A 20,072-nucleotide genomic window follows, 5' to 3' on the forward strand; every position below is an offset into this window, starting at 1 on the left:
CCAAGATACTCTTTGCCATCAACTACATGTTAACCATTTCTCCAATTGCTTCTCTGTGTTTAAGAATTCAAGCTTCATTGATATATATATTGAAACACTACCTAGTTGTTATGAGTATCTGACAGACAATTACAATATACAAATCGACCATTTTTTCAAACTAAGCAAACTACATCAGCTTCAAACATCATATTCTTAAAATAATTATGTTAGACCTTGAGACATATTAATGGTTATGTAGCTGGGGTCTATATTTAACAAAACTTCAAACTATAGAATGGTGCGAGGAAAATGAAAAAAAGACAATATTAAGAACAAAACGATATAATTAGCAAAAAAGAGACCAGTAAAGTCTTGTACAAAAACTAAATCAAAAACTTATTCAAATGTATATATACATAAACTTTATTGCAAGCTAGCCTTTGATATAGAAAGTACACTGTTTAAGCCTCTGATTACGATAATAATACATACAACATGCTTGTCCTTTTTGTATAGGCAGGAAACTGAACTGACTATAGTTTGGCTATCTAGCTGCCAAGGGAGGAGCTGATAAATTATCATCAGAGAAATCGAACACGGCGTCATCGGTCTTGCTTAGGGCATAAACCACCTCGACCATGCTTGGCCTCTTCGTTGGGTCCTTCTGCAAGCAACTGACAGCCACATTCATCACATCCATCAAACTCTCCATCGGGCACGATTGCTCGAAAAGAGCTTCATCAATCCAACTCTTCAAACTTTCCAACTTATCCTTCTCCTTCCCTTCTAAAAATTCAGTACTGGCTCTCATCCATAGAACCCCTCCTTCGTTGTCAATGGCCTCCTTCCCAGAGATCAGCTCAAGCAGAACAACTCCAAACGAGAAGATGTCCATCTTTGTCGACACGACTCCATCAGCTATGTATTCGGGTGCTATATAGCCTTGAGTTCCAACAATGTGCATGGTTATGGCATTGCATCCTGACTTTGCCAACCCAAAGTTGGCTATCTTAGCCCTCATGTTTGCATCCAGCAGAATGTTGCTGCTTTTTATGTCTTTGTGAACGACTTGCGGCCTCGTGTGCTCATGGATGTATAGTAGTCCGTTAGCAACATCGATCGCAATCCTCAATCTCATTCTCCAGTTTAGTTTCTGATTTTGGCTTCCATGTAGCCATGAATAAAGGGAACCATTCTCTACATATTCATAAATTAGGTAGCAGGTTGCATCTTCAGGGTCAATGCAAAAGCCTTCAAGCTTCACTAGATTACCATGGTTTACCTTCAATAACACACAAAATAGGATCCATACACATTAAATTACTCCAAAAGGATCAAATATAATACTCACAAAATGAAATCACTATGAATTGACATCACAACAATTAATGGACAATCAAATTCAAACAATTAGCTAAAGTTACGATTCCACTTTTTCATGTCCCTTTCCAAGTCTATTTTAAAATGGTGAAAGTTGAGAATGAGAGAATATGTCCTTTAAATTAAGAACTAGAGCCAGATATGTAACTCTCATTAGTTTATAAACTATTCATTGAATTAAAGATTAGAATTGTCGTCTCTTTAATTACCATTATTAAGAGCCGATCATGTGTTTTAAATGATGTTATGTTTTGAATTTTTTTTTAAAAAAAGTGTTAGTTGATGTTAAAAAGACTTTGAAAACTTGTTCTTTTTTTTACCTAAAAAAAATTGTGAAGGAATGATCTAAGATTATTATGACAGTATGACTAATGAAATCAATATTTAAAATTTTATGAAACTTAAGGATAAACCAAATTTTTTCTACACTTGAAAAAAATAATTTTTGTTTCGGTCCCTAATGTTTGGGTCTTTTTTTCAATAGAATTTGTGGTTTTTTAAAAGTTTCAATTTAGTCAACTATATTTTAACATGTTTCGATTATGTTTGTTTCGTGAATGTTACAATTAGCTGATGATTAACTTTTCATAGTTACATAGTGTAAAAGGAAAAATTGACCATATAAAAGGAAAAATAAAATAAAATTTCTTTTCAACTTTTAAGAAAAATTGGATGATGAATTATAAAATTTCCTCTCTTAGTTTGGATATATAGGCTAATTAATACTCTAAATTCATGAATCTAATTCATGTCAACTCACTAAGTCTCATACCATATGAGCTTATTGTCAATCAATGTACTGGTTTTGATTGTTAGGATCAACATCCTTTTCGGTACATAAGTTTATTAGACACCAAATTCAAAATTAAAATATATTAAACTTAAAAATATTAAATGGAAAAAGAAATTATGGATGTAAACATATTTTCAAATGAATTTTTATTATAAATTGATCATTAAATATTTTTTAGAGTAAATTACAAAATGGTCCTTCTTCAAACTTTTAATCAGTTTTGTTTTTATAGGATCTAAATTCTATGAGGGTTTAATTTTACGTATTTGTAAAAATTCGAGTGCTAAGTTTAAAATTAAAAGTTTGCAACATGGTTTTTAAAAAAGAAAAAAAAAAAATAGGAGGAAGTAAAAAAGAAAGTGAGTAGGACAAAAACCGTGTTTACAGATAGCGTGACAGACTATCAAGGCAAAAAGGAAAAAAGTGGTTTAATTGAAATTCAAAAAAAGGACCCAAAAGGTCAAACCTTCAGCTACCCAACCGTGAAAGGAAGTGGGAAAATGAAAGCACTCTTGACCCTTTCCGTCTTTTCCTTTATCTTATTCAGTATTACGTACTGAATTTTTATATTTTAATGTAATAATATATTTAAGTAAAATTTTTGCATATAAAAAAATTGTAAAAAATATAAACTTCTATTTGTATCTATCATATTGTATTGTATAGCATCAATGATAGACTTCTATTCGTTTCTATAATTGATAGATTTCCATCAATCTCTATCAAAAAATACCAAATTTTACTATTTTATGTAAATGGTTTATCTTATTTTTTTATTTTTGAAAATTTCTTTTTTTCTTTTAATTATTCGATTATGCACTATATAACATTCACCTTTAATTTTTCAAACCATGAGATAAATGCCACACAAGTCATTTATGTTACACTTAACATCCAAAATAATAATAATAATAAACAAAAATCTACTTGCCTACAATTTTTCAATACAAGAATTTAAAGCACATTATAAGTTTTGTCTATGTACTTTTAAAGTAGCGTCTCTATCTAGTTTACTGGAATAATTCTAAACTTTTAATTAGTTTATGTATTATCTAAGGATTATATCACAAACTTATTGCGAGCAAGTTCATGTGTGCGGTGGCCTAAATACAAATAAACAAAATTAACAACAAACACCTAATAAGGCATTTAAAATTTATAAATTACTTATAATTTTTAATTATATTAATTAGCCCTAAAATTTCACAAATAAATTAATTTTACTTTTCAAAGCATAGTAAGTAAATAAAAGGCTAAGTAAGAAACACTTTTGGGCTTTGAATATGATAAAAGTATCAATTTAATTATTGAAGTTTGTAATGTTTTAGTCTGTATACTTCAATTCTTGTAATAATTTAGTTCTTAAACTTTAATAAGAAACAATTTAACATCCAATCATGTTAAATATTATTAAAATTTAAAGAAATAATATGTATATGTAAATCAATAAATTGATTAAGGACCAAATGAATTAAAAAGTACAAAAACAAAGAAATTATTTAATAAACATTTTGATTAAGATTTTTTATGGGATTATTATGATTAAATGGTTACAAATTTGAGAATATAGAGTCTTAATTATCCCGTGTTAAATTTAATGTTCATCTTTTCTAAATAAAGTTTTGATTTGTTAAACAAATTTGACAAGTAAATTATAGAAAAGGAAAAAAAAACTAGGAGTTATTAAGAACCAAATAGTTATTAATGGAGCCTAAAATAGTTATTTGCATAAAAGAATAAACCCAATTCAAAATGCACTTAAAAAAACCTTTCTAGAAGTAAAATTATAACTTAAAACTAATTGAAGCAAATATATATATATACGCACATTTGACTCAAATTCCTAAGTAGATTTTAGAATCATGAATTTTAGAAAAAAACTCTTAGGTAATAATTGTAATTTAAACGCAATCATAAAAGAAAGGAAAGTAAAGGAAGGGAGGAGAAAAGGAAATTTGTTACCTTCTGCAAGATCTTGAGCTGTTCATAGGCATTCCACTTCATCTTCTTGATAGCATATTCAACTCCGCCGATGCTCCCCTTATAAACCGATCCTTGAATCAAGCTACTCTCGCTGAATCCATCCGTCGCTTCATTAAGCTCCTCAATTTTGAAAACTCTGTATTTATCCAAACAATCGGACACATCCGCCATTAAATCCACCTCCATTTCCTTCCCTTTCCCTTTCCAAATCCCAATATCCTGCACTCTCTGTTTCTCATATCCCTCCTCCATTTCCCTCTCCTTCCCCCTCCTCCTCTTCCCCACTCCACAAACCCACAAACCCACCAGTAAGATCAGCAAAAACCCAACAATCCCCATCCCAATCGCCAGCCCTGTCACTGCTCTGTTTTTCCCTTCTTCAACCGGAGCCGGCGCCTGCTCTGGAGACGGCGGCAACACAATGGGCTGCGTCAAATTGGGCAGACGACTCACCGGGATGAAAATCGTCTCGAATGTCTGCGGATTGGGCCGATTCGCGGCTGTGATATCCGATGTTTGTACTCCAAACCTTGAAGCTATGGAAGCCAGAGTGTCGGCAGGCCGAATCACGTAAGAGACCATGAAATTGACGCGATTTCGGAGTTGGGTGGGATTAGGGCACTTGCAGAAGATGGGGAAAACGACGTCGACACCGATGGAGAGATTAGTTGCGATTAAAGTGGGATTGACGATTTCGACGGATTGGAAAGTGGTGAGATTCTGAAACTTGGAGGTGGAGACAAGCCAGAAATTGTCGCCGACGTTGATTTTGTAGGAGAGATTGGCGTAAGAGATGCTGACGGAGGCGTTGACGGAGTGGCAGGAGCAAGTGATGGGAATGAAGAGGGACTGCCCGTCGAGGAGGGGGAAAGTGGCGTTGGAGTCGGAGATGTTGCTGGGACGGGAAATTTCAAGGCGGCTGACCCAGAAGAGGTCAGCAATGGCAGCCAAGTCGAGGAAATTGGGGGCGGCGGCTCGGTAGAAGACGTAGGCCTGGCATGGGGTGGCAGTCTGGTTGGCGGAGCAGGTGTAGCCATCGGCGTCGGGGGCTTGGGCGGCGGAGTGATGGAAGAAGAAGAAGATGATGAAGAAGAGAAAGAGAGCAGAGGAGCTATGGCGGATAGGGGGTTCCATTTTAATAAAATTTAATTTTGTTTATTTCTGAGTTTTGGGTTTCGATTTGTAGTGTGGTTTTTATAAATGCATTTTATTGTGGCAAAGCCGCAACCGAAGAAAGGAAAGGAAAGAAGAGTAGTCAAGTCAACGTGGTAGTCAGCCAATCAAAAGGACTGATTTTGATCCAATTTACGATGCTGCCACTGGAAGAGAAAAATGTGTGATTTTCTTTTCTTTTCTTTTCTTTTTTTTTCTTCCGTATCAGATAAGTTTTTATATTGAAATGAAGCCTAGAAATCGACATCATAGCTTTCAATGTTACATGAGAAATTGACCTCAAAGTTTTAGCCACAGTCACCGAAATTAAGTTAATCAATTATCCCTTTCTTTTTCTTTTTCCCTTTTTCTGCTGAGTGTAAAGGGGGGAATATCCTAATTCCTACCCTCTTCTAAATTATTTGAAAAGTCAGATGTACACGGGAAAGTAACGGGAAAATATTCAAAAACAGCACTAAGTTTTTACTTCTTAAAATTAACACGTTTTTCTAAATTCATTAAATTAGTTTTTCTTCATCCATTTTGGGTCCACCCTCCATATTTACACACTATGTTTCTCAAATATTATATAATCTTTTTAAGTCTTATACTAAGTCTTACATCTTTTCAAATTGTTTTTCAATTTTTAGTAGTTATGATTTTTCAGATGAATCAAGTGCACTGTCATTTTTAAATTTTTCACAATATCAAATTTTGCAAATAAAAAAATTATGATTTGAGAAAATATAAAAAATGTCTAAATATATAAATCTTGGTGTTAATTGATTCTTTGTATCTTTCAAATCTTACTTTTTCCTATTTTCGGATCAAAGATTTGAAAAATTATATAAAATTTAGAAAAATTACATAATATATTTGATATTTCACCACATAGCTCAAAATAATTGATAAATTAAAAAAAAAAGTTAAATTTTCATATAAATATTGAGGGTACATCAGGGAGTAAATGGACCAACAAAACTATTGTAATAAGTTTTAAAAAAATGTGAAAGTTTTTTAAAGACGAAAAAGACTATTTCGGTTAGTTTTCCAAAGTAATGAGCATTAGAGGGGAAAAAAAAGGTCTTTGAAAGACGGAAATCTACTTTCAAAAATTTTATTTTCTTTTGTTTGAAATTCACTTTTAATTTGAAAATTGTTTTTAAAAGACTGAAAATAGTAAATCGAATTGAAAAAAAAAAACAAATAGAATATTTAAGTCTTTGATAATAATTTCTTTTTTAGTTTTAAGTTTTTGAAAATTAATCTTAACAGCTTCGATTTATGTTTTTTACTTATATTTTAAAAAATTATGTCAAATTTTGATTCTTTTAAAAAAAATTAAAAATGTATTTTTTTTAAATTGATTAATAATTCAACTATTCTACTTAAATTGATAAAAAAACATGAGAGAAAATATAAATAATTTTTAAAAACAACCAATTAAAAGAGAAATAATTACTAAAAGTGGCATAAATAATCACTAGTTAAAGAGTTATTGCATTATATATTATTTATTTATTTATTTTCATTATTTTTTTATAGTTTTTTTTTTAACGATTCATAAAAATAATTTTTTAACATTTCAGAATGAAAAATTGCATTATATAAATTGAAAATTGAGTTTTTAATCTTAATTCAATATATAAAAATAATTAAGTCAAATTTCTACATATTAACATTTTACTTATTTTTAAAACAAAAATTAAAATAAATGATTTGAGTAACCCGAACTAATCCAACCCAAAATATTTCATGTTTGGGTTGGATTGGGTCCATTTTTTTAATAAAGGTTATTTGAGTTAGGAAATTTACAATCTGAATAATTATGTTAGGTCTAAAAAGTACTTCAGTCCAACCCAAATATTTCATGTTTGGGTTGGGTTGGATCCATTTTTTTAATAAGGATTATTTGAGTTAAAAAATTTACGATCTGAACAATTATGTTTGGTCTAAAAAGTACTTCAACCCAATCCAACATAACCCACGAACATCCCTAATCTTGATTATAATTAAATAATAATAATAATAAATGACAAACTTGAAAAATATGGTGCTCCCTTTAGATGTTTATACATGGTACCTAAAAAGTAAAATCCAAGCTACAAAAAGAAATTTTTAACATAAAATCTCATTTAAAAAATAAATAAATAAACAAGCATCCACAAACTTGGAGAAAAAGACTAACAACTAACAAATAAATATCTAATTTAGATTTGGTCCCCTTCTCTTTAACTTTCAAGTTCAATGTAATTCAAACTCCCTTCAAAAACTATAATTTGACTAGTCAAAAAAATTTCCTATTAAAGTGTGGGTCATCCTAAATGTTACTTGCATTGAATTTTCTATTTTCCTATCTATATTAGACATTATTTCCATTATCAACAATTATTTTTGAGATCATGGTCTAGAAAAGATGAGATTCTTCATCCCTATCTTTAAAATTAAACTAACGAATATAATATTTTATAAATTGCCCAATAATGAGAGACTTCTATATATATTTGAATGAATGTGACACAAATTTAATATTAATTTATCGAACATTATAACTAGTTTTTTTTTACTTAAAATTAAAATTTAAAAGCTATTAATATTCTTCTAATTTAAAATAACTAGTTTTCTCTAATTTATAATTAAAATTTACTGGACGCTGTTAATTTTTCTAGTTTAAAATTAATTTAACAAATACTATAATTAGTTTTTTCTGTTAATTGTTATTTATTGACAATTAATTTAAGTCATAGATAGATGACACTAAAAAAAATCATAAATGTAAAAATTTTAAAAATAAAAAGCTTCTCAAATTTTCTCACCAAATGCGCTTATAAAAAAAATGTAATCACAGTTGAAATATCCTTTTTTTCTTTGGTCAAAATCGTCTTTTTTATTTTCACACTTAATGACTATTATTTATATTAATAAATTAATGAAACGAAAAAATTATCATAAATTTTTTTTAAAAAAAAAGAAAAAATTGTCTTTCTTCTAGGATTTATGTTTATGGCTATGTGTTGTGATATGTCCATGTAGTGGTTTGATTTTGTGGTTTTGTCTCTTTTCTTTAAGAAAAAAAGTGGGATTTTTTGGAAATTTTATGGCGAAATCATGAGATGATTGGACTAAGAACAGCCATTTTCCCACTATGTTTTGTGAACAACCAAATTCAAAACTACTCCACTCATCTCTATCGCTTTAATTTCAGTGCATATTATTCTTAAGTCAAGTCAAACCAAAATGAGACGTTACGGACAATTATTACATCAGATCCAAACCTCCATTATTTTCTTTTATACAATATGTTAACATAGAAATTGCGAATATCAAACTCCCACATTTATTACTAAACCATGCTCATTTTCCTTCTAAATCTCCATTCTCCACTATATAATAACGTATCTATTTATTATTCCTTATATTTCTTAGTATTTTGATTTTTTTTATGCTATTATTTTTTTAGCGTGATTTAATCTAAGGATCTTTTATTTAAATAGTTTAGTTGGTAAAAAATATTTAGGATAATATAGTTGGTTTGAAAGTATTTAGAAAAATATAGTTGTCTTAGAGATATCGAGTTTTCAACTCTCAACATATTAAAAATATATTAAAAAAGTTGGTCGAGCTTTGAACCTGTGCCCTCTTGTTGCCTCCCTCGATTGATCATAATATTTGTTAGGTTTAAATCTTATTCTATTTTGGTCTCAAAACTTAAAAAAAAACGTCTATTCTAATCCCTAAACTTTTTTTAAAAAATGCCTACTTTGGTACTTGCTATTAAAATTTTGTTAACTTTAAATAGAATGGTGAGATGACTTGTATTTTGGATGACTAAGCTATCAAATAAGTTAGTCACGCTAAAAAAATATGAAGTTCCAATTTTGAATTAAGTGATAAAGTAAATTTCTAGAGGAGATCTCAGAAGTCCTTTGCATATTAGTCGTTGACATTTTATTTTACTTTCATATTGCTCAACCCATGTTAGATGCAATTTCATCCTTAAAAGTATAAAAATTAATAGCAGGGACCAAAATAAATACTTTTTAAAAGTTTAGAGACTAAAATAGACATTTTTCAAAATTTAGGGACCAAAATAGAATAAGATTTATACTTTAGGGACCAAAATAGGATTTAAAGCTATTTGTTATATATACTTATTCACCCGTTGAAACTAAATTGACCCATGAAGAATGGTCACTGCATTTTAGAAAGTGTAGTGTGCCCCTCGAGACAAGCGTTTGAATCTCACTTGATGCATCTTTGTATCTCTTGCTTATATTTTATTTCTTATATTGATTATACATTTTAATTAACATTGTATTTCTTTTCTAATTCTATAGCAAATAATAATAATAATAATCTATTTTATCTATCTATACTATCTAAAAGGCTATGTGGGAGAAACATTTGATTTTCTATTTCGACGGTTATAGGATCACCATTCATTTGATTTCCCGCTTACCCCTTTTAGTTGATGGATATAGGAGAATTCTAGGTAATTTCACATTTAAATTATTGAATAAAATTTTTAAAAAATCTCAGGTTAAATACTTTACTTTATCATTCATGTAGATTTGGTTCCAAATTAGGTTTTCATTTGATTTTTTTTCATCAAAACTCTATCCAATTTCGTTAAACAACTTTTTTCATGAAATTTAATAAAATTTTGTTTCAAGAGACATATTGGTTATCAAAAGGAAAAAATAATCGTATTATCTAAAATTTAAAAAAAAAAACTCAAAATTTATCCGTTTAATTTACATAGATCCAAGAGATAGAATAGTTTAGAGGGAAAAAAAATAGAGGATTGAAACGCTAGTAAAGGATCAAGATTTAGACTTTAGTTCAATATTAACATAAATTATATGTTAAGGAACCATTGTATCAAATCTCTCACTCTTCTTATATACTAAAAAAATATAAATGATTTAGGTTATTAACAACAAAAAAAATAGTTTCTTACATTTATGCTTAAATTTTTTATCTCGATTACCTCACTTAATAAATAAGATTTATATTAATTTATTTTAAATATTATCTAATTATTTTATAATTCACAGAGATCAAGCAATAGTAGCCTTCGTAATATCGTCGATGACCCACAATAGGACATTAGATCAATATTAACATAAATTATACCTATTGCACATCCATCTAGACATAGGAGACGTATTTGAGTAGAAGAATGTGAATTTGATGAGCTTGACTACAAAGTGGAAAAATTGTCTCTTATGATGCAGACACATAATCGAATTAGTTATGGTAGCCCGATGATGATGATGCCAGCCTATGGTCCAGGATATTATGATTCGGAAGTTGGTCCATCAAATTTAGCTTATTCTACTCGAGCACGTTCCCTGCGTTTAAGAATAGGTGGAGGTGCAATAGGTACCTGATAATGTATTTTAAGAAACTTTAATAATTATTTTCAAAATTTATTATTTCCTTATATATTAGATGGAATAATTTTAGATTTTTTTATTGTAATTTTATAATTAATATTACTTAATTTAGATGTTACATCGATATATTTAATATATAAATATTAAATTACAAGTTTAGCCTCTAAAATTTTAAAATGGTATCTAATAAATCTCTAAAATTTTAGTTTGGTATCTAATAAGATACAATTGTCCAACATATCCTTCAATTTTCCATTTTGTATATAATAGGGTATTTTCATGGGGATTCATTCCCTTCAACAACCATTGTTAGTTAATCTCCATGATGTGAGACGATACTAAATTTTCAAATATTTATAAGTAAGATTATTATTGATTCTTAATCAAATCATCCAATAAAGATTTTGTAGATGAAAAAAATTATATGTTTTTTTAATTCATAGAGGAGATTATCATGAAATTAAAAAAATATATGATATTTTGGTTAAAATTAAAGTTTGAAACCAATCAATAAAATCATTGAAATCACAATAAATAAATAAGTTCATAAATTTCAAAATGGTACAATTTTACCTTTGACATTTGAGTTTTCTTTCAATTTAGTCCCTAAATTTCAAATTTTATATTTTTAACATTGATTTTTCATTAAATAATCATTTTTTGTCTTTAGTGTTAATGTATGTTAATAAATTTAAATTAATTAAACGAATTATAAATAATTAAGTTTCACTATTTTTCATCACTTCTAAAATTGAATTTAAAATTTTACTTCATAATTATTTTAGATCAATTGTGGTTAAAAATGTAAATCGTTTAGTATAGAGACCAAATTGAAATAAAACTCAAATCTGAAGTGTAAAACTGTAATAAGTGCTACCAACTTAATATAGTAATTAATAATTATTGAATTGTGTATTAGCATTTATTTCTAATTGTACCAAACCATAAAGTTTGTTTTATTTATAATATTTGATTAATTTTAGATTTTGCCATAATTTTTAATTGGGTTTACATATGTTTAAAGGTATATAAGGGACGTTGAATTGGTAATTATTATAGGAGGAGAATAATTGGGAAAGTTGATGCGAATAATGAGGTGAAAAATGTGAGTTGACGTGAATAACGGGGTAATAAACCTCTTTAATAATTAGTAAACCAAACGGTGGGTGAGTTTTTTTTTACCCACCCTACCCAACTCAACTTGGGGGCCAAACACCCCCTAAGTGATCTTCCTTAAAAAAAGGTATATAAATGAAATGGTTCAATTTGAATTTTATAAATTAACCTATTGATTCAAGAACATTTAAATTTTGACATCAAAATCTTTTCTCTTTTTCCGTTTTCTATCTTTTTTTCTCTCATAAAACGAATGAAATTTAAATTAACTATCATTCCCATCATAAAATCAAATTGAAATTAGAATTAAAAAAAAAATTAGAAGTTAAGAAAATAAATCCAAAGTCAATTGACTCATAATATTTGAATTTGATAGTTAATTAAACTAATTTGATGAAAGAGAAATGAAAAAGAGAAATGATGGAATAAAGAAGAAGAAAGACTGAGAGAGGATAAAAAGGGAAAGAGAAAGAAGAAAGAGAGAGAAATGTGAGAAGAGAAGAAAGAGAATGTAATTATTAGAAAACTACACTATTGATCTAAATATTTTTAAAAGTATCACATTTTCACGAATATTTTAAAAAGCTCCAATATAATTCAATTTTCCCTTTAATCCAACACAAGTAGGAGAATTAATGAACCTTCAACCCTAAAGTTTAGAAAGATTTTCTTTTATATATATATGTATATCAGTTGTTTATTTATATATTTTTCTTTTCTTTGGGGGATCAGGTCCACTCTTTAATGAAGTACCTTTCACATTTTTTTTTTTCCAATTTCATTTGGACTGTTGTTTCCCTTGACTATAAGATATTAATTTTTTCTTCAAAATGTATGCATTTCAATTTTCACAAATCGTATCAAGTAATAGTTCGATTGAAATGTCTAATTTGATTTATAAAATCAAAACTATATATATATATAGAGTTGGCTCGGTCTCTAATGGCAGAAAAAATTGGTTCAATTATCCAAAAAATTGATTTCAAACAACGACTTTCAGACGCCAACCAATTGGTAGGACTCAAGCACATAGAACCTTCCATAATTTTCGGTGGAAATATTCCTTCTAATTAAGAAACAGAATTCTCTGTCTAGAGAGTAAACATTTCTACGTCTACTTTAATCTATTTTCCTATCTTCCTGTACCAAGAAGTTCTCCTTAAACATGAAAGAAGTGAGTGTGATTCAGATCAACGAGCTAGAAACGAACACAAACAGAAAACTAGCTGAGTTTCTGGATCCAAAATGATTTTCTTCAATACTTTGATAGGATTTGTTATTAGGGATATAATAGTCATGAGTTAGGAAAGAGATGAACGAAGTCATTTGGTGAGGAAACTTGGGGTTGGGAGAGATTTCAAGAGGACGCAAGTACCTCGAATTACTTGGCTATCTTGTGAGTCCTTTACATTTCAATATATATAGTTCGACTCTGTCTTGATTCTTATCATACTTCAGATGTAGTTGATAAACCATGTTTACTCCAAGAAGATCAAAAGAAATACAAGAGAAAAATACTTGCTATACGATTGATAAGGAAGTTCAGTTCATAATTACAATTTACATCCACTAATACCATATCAAGAAGACTAAGAATAGTGTTGTATTGTATGATATACATTTTCATAAAAATTTTGATAATGAATTCTCATTTACCTTACAATTTACATCCACTAAGGAGCCAAATCATGGCTTTGTTATATCATTGTTCTTGACAGTGAAATCCCACAAGTCTCCATACTTCTCATTGAATTCCCAGATGTCCATGGTGTTATAGTCCGATATCAATTTGTCACGGGCCCCTCTCTCCATATTATATATCTGAGGTTCGAAGTTGTGTGGCTGGTCTGGCTTGTCCATTTCAATTATGCAAAATACTATTGTAAATATAGCTGCTCCGATGTATAGATACTCCCCCTGAAATACAGTCCAATAAGAACCAACCAAATGTCCTCGACAATAGCGAAGAAGAAGGAGATAAATGGCATTTGGAGATATCACTTAAACACTACTTTCATCCGGTAGAAATTGATTATGAATGATCAAAAGCATGTTTTGACGTAATTTTAAATATGACAAAAATGATTTTAACCATTTCAAAAATCACTCCCAACATGCTGAAATTACCGGAATATTGAAGTACATTCCAGCAGCAACTGCTGGTAGAAAGAGCCACGAGATGACGCCTGCCAAGAATGTCAAATGTGATGATAATAAACTGAGTGTTGAGGTCAGAGGATTGAGTTATCAAAGAGCGACAGTAGTTTACCCTGAAAGCCTGTTGGGGGTCCAACTGCAGCAATATCATCTGCAATTGCTCCCCAGAATGTTCCTAAGAAGAAGTAGCCAGTGAAAAGTAATCAGTATCTGCATTTACTAGCCAAATGAGTTTGCAAGGAGATAAATATCCATACATCCAGCACAAGTTGGTTACTACTTTACAGAACATTCCGAGTCACTGACACTGGATAAAGAGAGACAAAAATCTACAACAAAGTTACCATCAACTTCTCAATTTGACTGCCTGAGACTGAGTATTATTTCAAGAACTTTTAAAGATGGTGCAAATGAAGTACTTAGAAAAAAAAAACCAAAACATTAGTTTGGTCTTAAGTGTTTTCAAAATTTTCAAAATTAGTTCTAGCCATATAACAAAACATATCCTGAGAAATATCAGAGTTTTTAATTAACTAAAATGCTTTTTTTCACTACGCTAAAAGTAATTTGGTACAAATTCTGAGTGAGATTGATGCTAAACATTCTCACCCATGCTCAACTGTGATGACATCATGGCAGTGGAAAAGATAAGAAAAACCATTTGTTCTTCCCCTTAAAGTACAGTATCAACTTTCAAGTGTTTCTAAAGCATCCTGAGAAATTTCATAGCGTTTTTAATTAATTAAAACGCTTTTTTTTTTTCACTATGCTAAAAGTCATTTGGTACACAGTCTGAGTGAGATTGATGATAAACAGTTTCACCTTGGCTTAACCGTGATGCCATCATGGCAGTGAGAAATGTGAAGTCTAGACTCTAAAACTCACGAAATTAGATCTTTAGAAGACTTGTGGGCAAGAAAATTTTCAAGCTTGGAATTATAATTCAGAACCAACAATTTTCACTACATATCTTTTTTACTTCGTTTGCAAGTAAAACTGCAATTTGGACAACCGAATTCAGAGAGCTGAGGGCTCCAAGAATCAAGAACCACCTCCATGGATTAAATCCACATTCCACTCAGCCTAAACAGAAGACTTAATCCAAAAAAAACAAGTTCTTGTAGAATCTAACATCCAAATTTCAAAGATTCTGACAAACAAGGAACAGAAATAGATCCGGTTACATATGTTAACGAACTGACCTTTCTTCTCGCCTTCAAAGTAAGTGTGATGTCCATCGTATACTCCATACTCAAAATCTTCCTGTGAAACGAAATACAAAATTATTAACATCTCTGTCCCGAATTTAACTGATATAGAATTTCATTTTAGTTTAAATTCAGTGAATCCAATTAAATTCATCACAATTCATAACTTGAAAACCTAGAACATAGCAAAATCAGAGAGGTAAAGAGGAACAGAGAGAGCTCAAGGAGAGCGGTTCATACAGGGCTGACACTGTTGGTTTCCCAACGATCTACAGGGTCTTCGTTTAAGTCGAGTTCAATCTCGGACAATCCTGCTGCATTCAGCCGCCGCGAGAGGCTTCTCCTCGTCAATATTCCGAGCAACTTGGAGGCGGAGATTCCGTTGCTTACCGGAATTGTTTGATTCGAGAACGCTGTAGCACTAATTTCAGAAGATTTGAAGATGATTTTGGGGATTGGATTGAAAGAAAGAACGGGGAGGGAAGAACACGGGGCCATTTTCGGGTTTATCGTCTTAAATTTCTGAACGTTAAATGCCCGCCTTTTGTTCTAACGATAAAAGTCTAAAAAGTAACTTCAGGTCTCCTCTGGCTAGCAAAAATGACCAATTAAAGTTTGCCACGTAGTCTAAATATCTGCATCGTGTATACGTGGAAGTTACAGCCTGTAAATATATATTGAAGAGTAAAGTTTCAAGGAAATTAAGACAATTTTAAAAAAAAAAAGAATAGAAAGAAAGAAAGAAAGAAGAAGAAAAATGAAGACAAAAATTGAATATGATTTTTCTTACAACAGATGAGGTTTGAGAATTTGAAAAACTTCCCAATCTCAAAGGAAAGAGTATATTCTAATCTATACTATATATAAAATGGGTTATGATGGTAGAAGTGGGGATACATATGAAGTGGTATATTATTTTCATGTATAGATATGGTCAAACATCACGATCTAACAATAGAAATATGTTTAAACAAATAATCACGTCTTTTGCCCCGTTATAACCATTCAGGTTGAGTAGTGTATCATTTCGTATGTATGTCTAATCTAGTTACTACTAATAAATTATGTTCATTTTGACTATTTTGTTATCTTTTTTCCTATAGTATACGTACTAAGAATAAATATTACATTGTCATCTCAAGAAAAAAATCAAATAACTTAGGCCCGTAACTTTTTTTTTTTTTTGAAAATTAAGCCTATAGGCATACTTCCATCTCCAACCTTTGTTATCTACTTTTTACCCGTGGTTTAAAAAACCAAACCAAAATTTGAAAACTAAAAAGAGTAGCTTTTAAAAAGTTGTTTTTATTTTTAGAAATTGGCTAAAAATTCAACCATTATACTTAAGAAAGATGAAAATCATTGTAAGAATGAGGAGAGAAAATATATTTAATTTTTAAAAACTAAAAATAAAGAATGAAATGTTACCAAACAGGGTTTTAATGTTTTTCTTTATTTATTTAAATTGCATTTGGTTTCACCAACAAGTACAAATCACCTTTAAGTGTTGATCATTTTAAAACATTAAGGAGGCGTTTGGTGCGTGATAAAAACAAAGAGTTGAATTGAATTGACAATTATTATCTGAAAAGTTAAATTGTCTGTGTTTGTTGTGCAGAGTTGAGTTGAGTTGAGTTTGGAAGTCTGTGTTTGAGTGCAGAGTTGGGTTAAGTTGAGTTAGGGTATCTGATGCAGTTTTTGTAAATGAGTTTGATTTTTTTTTAATTATTTTTTTGTTTTGTTTTGCTTTGCTATTGTTGATTAATTTTCAACTATACACCTATTTTATCAAATATTTTATGACATAAACTGGACAATTTCAGTTTTTTATCCCAATTGTAAAACATAACATATTATTTTCTATGAATACTTTTAAAAAATTGTAATAATTCTAATTCTCTTTAATTTGTAAAACATACCACCAAAATATATGTCATATTACTGCTCAATTACTAATGGATTGGTATATTGTATGTATATATATTGAATCTTGCTAATTGAACATTATTATTTCATATATTGTATACATGAACTTGAATAACTGAATAACTTAACAGTTTATGTTTATATAATATGAATCGTATATTTGGAACTGAAGTAGTACATAGAATAATTATCTTCCATTTCATAATGATGGTGGGAATGTGATAGTGTAGTATAGTAACATTGTTCTGAACATCACAAAAATAATATCAATCGACCGAACATGTGGCAGTTTCAAAAAACAAATTTACAAAATATATGTTTTCGGGTAAAAATATTAGGTGGTGAGTCTAGTGGGTCTGAGCAAGTAGGCATGTACAGTACTGTAGCTATTTGTCTTCTGGTACGACTAGGAAGAGGTCCGTTTTTTGTATGTATGTGCCAATTATATCAATTGGGTCACATTTATCATCCTCAGTGAGTCCTCCAATACCAAATATGATTGAACTGCCTCCTTTCGACATCCAAATTTTATCTCATATTTCTCGACTAGCCACGCAACGAGTTTTCCTATGTGCGCTGATTTCATATCAGTGGTTGGTCGCATGATGTCGATCATTTCATTTTAGAATGTGAGTTCTCTTACTCCTTCTGGATGGATCTACTGATACTCTTATTTTGCCGGTGGAAATATCTGGTGCACTTGCTCTCCCTGTGGACATATCTACTTGATCTTCTTCCATTGCATCCTCAAGCAGTTGGGTTTGTTCATTATTAGGGTAGGGTATTCTTGTGATCCTACCCGAATCTTGTCTTCCATTTCCCAAAAAAAAAATTTGATGCCATCACTATTGGGGGTTCGCAATAGTATCTAGTTGCCCTGTCCTTCTCAAACACACTTGATAGTTCATCATAATAGGGGAATGGCTTTTTCCACAATCCCTGATGACTCTGCATTCGTATATGGAAGCAATATTAGAAATTATACAAAAACAGATACAGTGTACATTGTTTAGTATTTTAAAAAACTTACTCAAACCTAGACGTCGAAGATCTCCCTGTCCACCTGAACACACTTAAACTCCTCGTTCCATCCAAACCCTGATTGATTTAACATCTTTGTTACTGCCGAATATTGTTTCTTTAAACTTCTAATCTTGTATTTGATGGTATTCTGGTTTAGGCCACACTCAGGAAACTTCTCCTGCATTATTCACTCCAAGTGTTGTAGATATCCCGGTCGAAAGGTCCCATTGTCGGACTTCCAATCAGATCCATCAAAGAGGTTAGGGCATTCACCAACTCAGCGTCCTTGCCTCTTGTCCATGTGTGTTTCGATCTTTTCCATTGCTTGCCATTCTAATTCATGCATGTATACATCGTAAAGACGTTGTTGAAAATTAAACAGCTTCGTGTGACATGTTAAAAAATAAAAAACTAAAACCATGAAGTCAAAATAGTCGAATTAAAAATGTTAAAAATGTTCATGACAAAAAAATAATCATGATTTTTGCTATTGGAAGAACATTTCGACAACCAAATCATCTCTAAATTGGGTCCATTTGTCTGATGTCTTAATAAATTCAATATTCTCTCATTCCGTAATAGCAGAAGCAGAATTCTCGTCCAGCGAATCATCAAATGAAGTACCGATCCCCATCTTCCTTGTGATTAAGTTGTGAATCAGGCAACACGCAGTTATCGTTCGACATTGGACCTGTACCCGGTATAAGGATTTTTCCCTAAGAATTTTCCATTAGCCCTTCAACAATTCGAATGTTCACTCAATAACATTTCTTGTCGATGAATGCTTCATGTTGAAAAATTCTCTCGATGTTATCAGTATGTTGCCTGCACCATGTTAGTCTGAGAGATGGTAACGTTTCCCTCTATATGAAGCCAAAAATCCTTCAACATTAAGGTAGCCAACATCACATTGGTAGTAGTACCCTATACCATTTCTATGATTGTAATTCATGTCTATTAACGGAATAACTGAAGGTTGCTTAGATGAGTGATTTTTATACCCTTTGGAACCCTCAGTCCATGTGGTCGCGCAACTGCATCACTCAGGACCCTAGAGTTGGCAGCCAAGCCCTTGCAGCCTGGCATAACGAAGATGAATTCTCCATTCTGATCGCATACCATAAGAACATTTGTGACGATTTCTCCCTTCCTTGTCCTATATCGTGGTCGATCTACGACACTAACATTCACTTTCACGTATGTGCCATCCAATGCACCCAGGAAATTCTGTTCAAATTTTTTAATCATGATAATTCGAGAAGATGTCAACACAATTTATTTTGGTTGCATTAATAGAATGGTATTGGAACTTTTTTCTACTTTTAACCATTTCCATCGTCGATCGGTACATGCACTTGTAACTGGTTTGGGGGTTTTCAACAATACTGTGTGTAGCTGTATTACTACTCTAAGAACACATTGAAATATTTCGAAACCATCTCGCCAGATCTTAAAAAATGTGTGCGTACTACTTTATTCTTCACATCATGAGCAAGAATGTGTAGGAACATTGCCACCATCTCTTCAATACCAACACATCTACCTGGCTTCAAGCATCCAGTCGTTTGAATCATGTTGCACAATATCATAAATGTCCTTATATCCATCCGAGTACTCTCACGACACGCCAAGTCACTCTCATAAATGAGGCAGAAGAATATCAATTGCCGAATGCAGTGTCTAACGTTCGCTGGTTTTTGTTCTATCCTTCTACTATTGTTAAGCAGCATTGCCAAAGTGAAGAATAATTGTATTTGAGACTCAGTAATGCTTGTTATGATTTTAAACAATTCCTGAACAGTCTCCATCTTACGAGAGTAATGAGAGAAGTATGTAGATTTTGAAAGGATGAACTACGCTTAGAATTAGTGTATTTGGATTTAGTTACAAAATGACAAGTCGTGACAACCGAATACATCACTCATGTCCGACTATCCTAAGCCAAGTATACAT

The 20,072-nt window shown here is 30.8% G+C and overlaps 2 protein-coding genes across 2 annotated transcripts; both read right to left on the reverse strand.

The window, feature by feature from the left end:
• Positions 1-308: 308 nt before the first annotated feature.
• LOC120085648 (serine/threonine receptor-like kinase NFP) lies at positions 309-5,498 on the reverse strand. Its single transcript, XM_039041767.2, has 2 exons — positions 4,118-5,498; positions 309-1,264 (listed from the first exon to the last, which is right to left on the reverse strand). The coding sequence occupies exons 1-2, from the start codon at positions 5,270-5,272 to the stop codon at positions 527-529; spliced, it is 1,893 nt and encodes a 630-aa protein (XP_038897695.2). The 5' UTR covers positions 5,273-5,498; the 3' UTR covers positions 309-526.
• Positions 5,499-13,307: 7,809 nt separating this feature from the next.
• Positions 13,308-15,939, reverse strand: PNSB5 (NAD(P)H dehydrogenase 18). The gene is made up of 5 exons (XM_039022666.2): positions 15,411-15,939; positions 15,165-15,225; positions 14,075-14,137; positions 13,933-13,991; positions 13,308-13,722 (listed from the first exon to the last, which is right to left on the reverse strand). Exons 1-5 carry the CDS (start codon positions 15,666-15,668, stop codon positions 13,492-13,494), a joined length of 672 nt encoding a protein of 223 aa, XP_038878594.1. The 5' UTR covers positions 15,669-15,939; the 3' UTR covers positions 13,308-13,491.
• Positions 15,940-20,072: the final 4,133 nt, after the last annotated feature.

This window comes from Benincasa hispida, chromosome 1 (genome assembly GCF_027475165.1).
Source record: "Benincasa hispida cultivar pf3 chromosome 1, pf3_genome.v1.1, whole genome shotgun sequence".
Classification (NCBI taxonomy): Eukaryota; Viridiplantae; Streptophyta; class Magnoliopsida; order Cucurbitales; family Cucurbitaceae; genus Benincasa; species Benincasa hispida.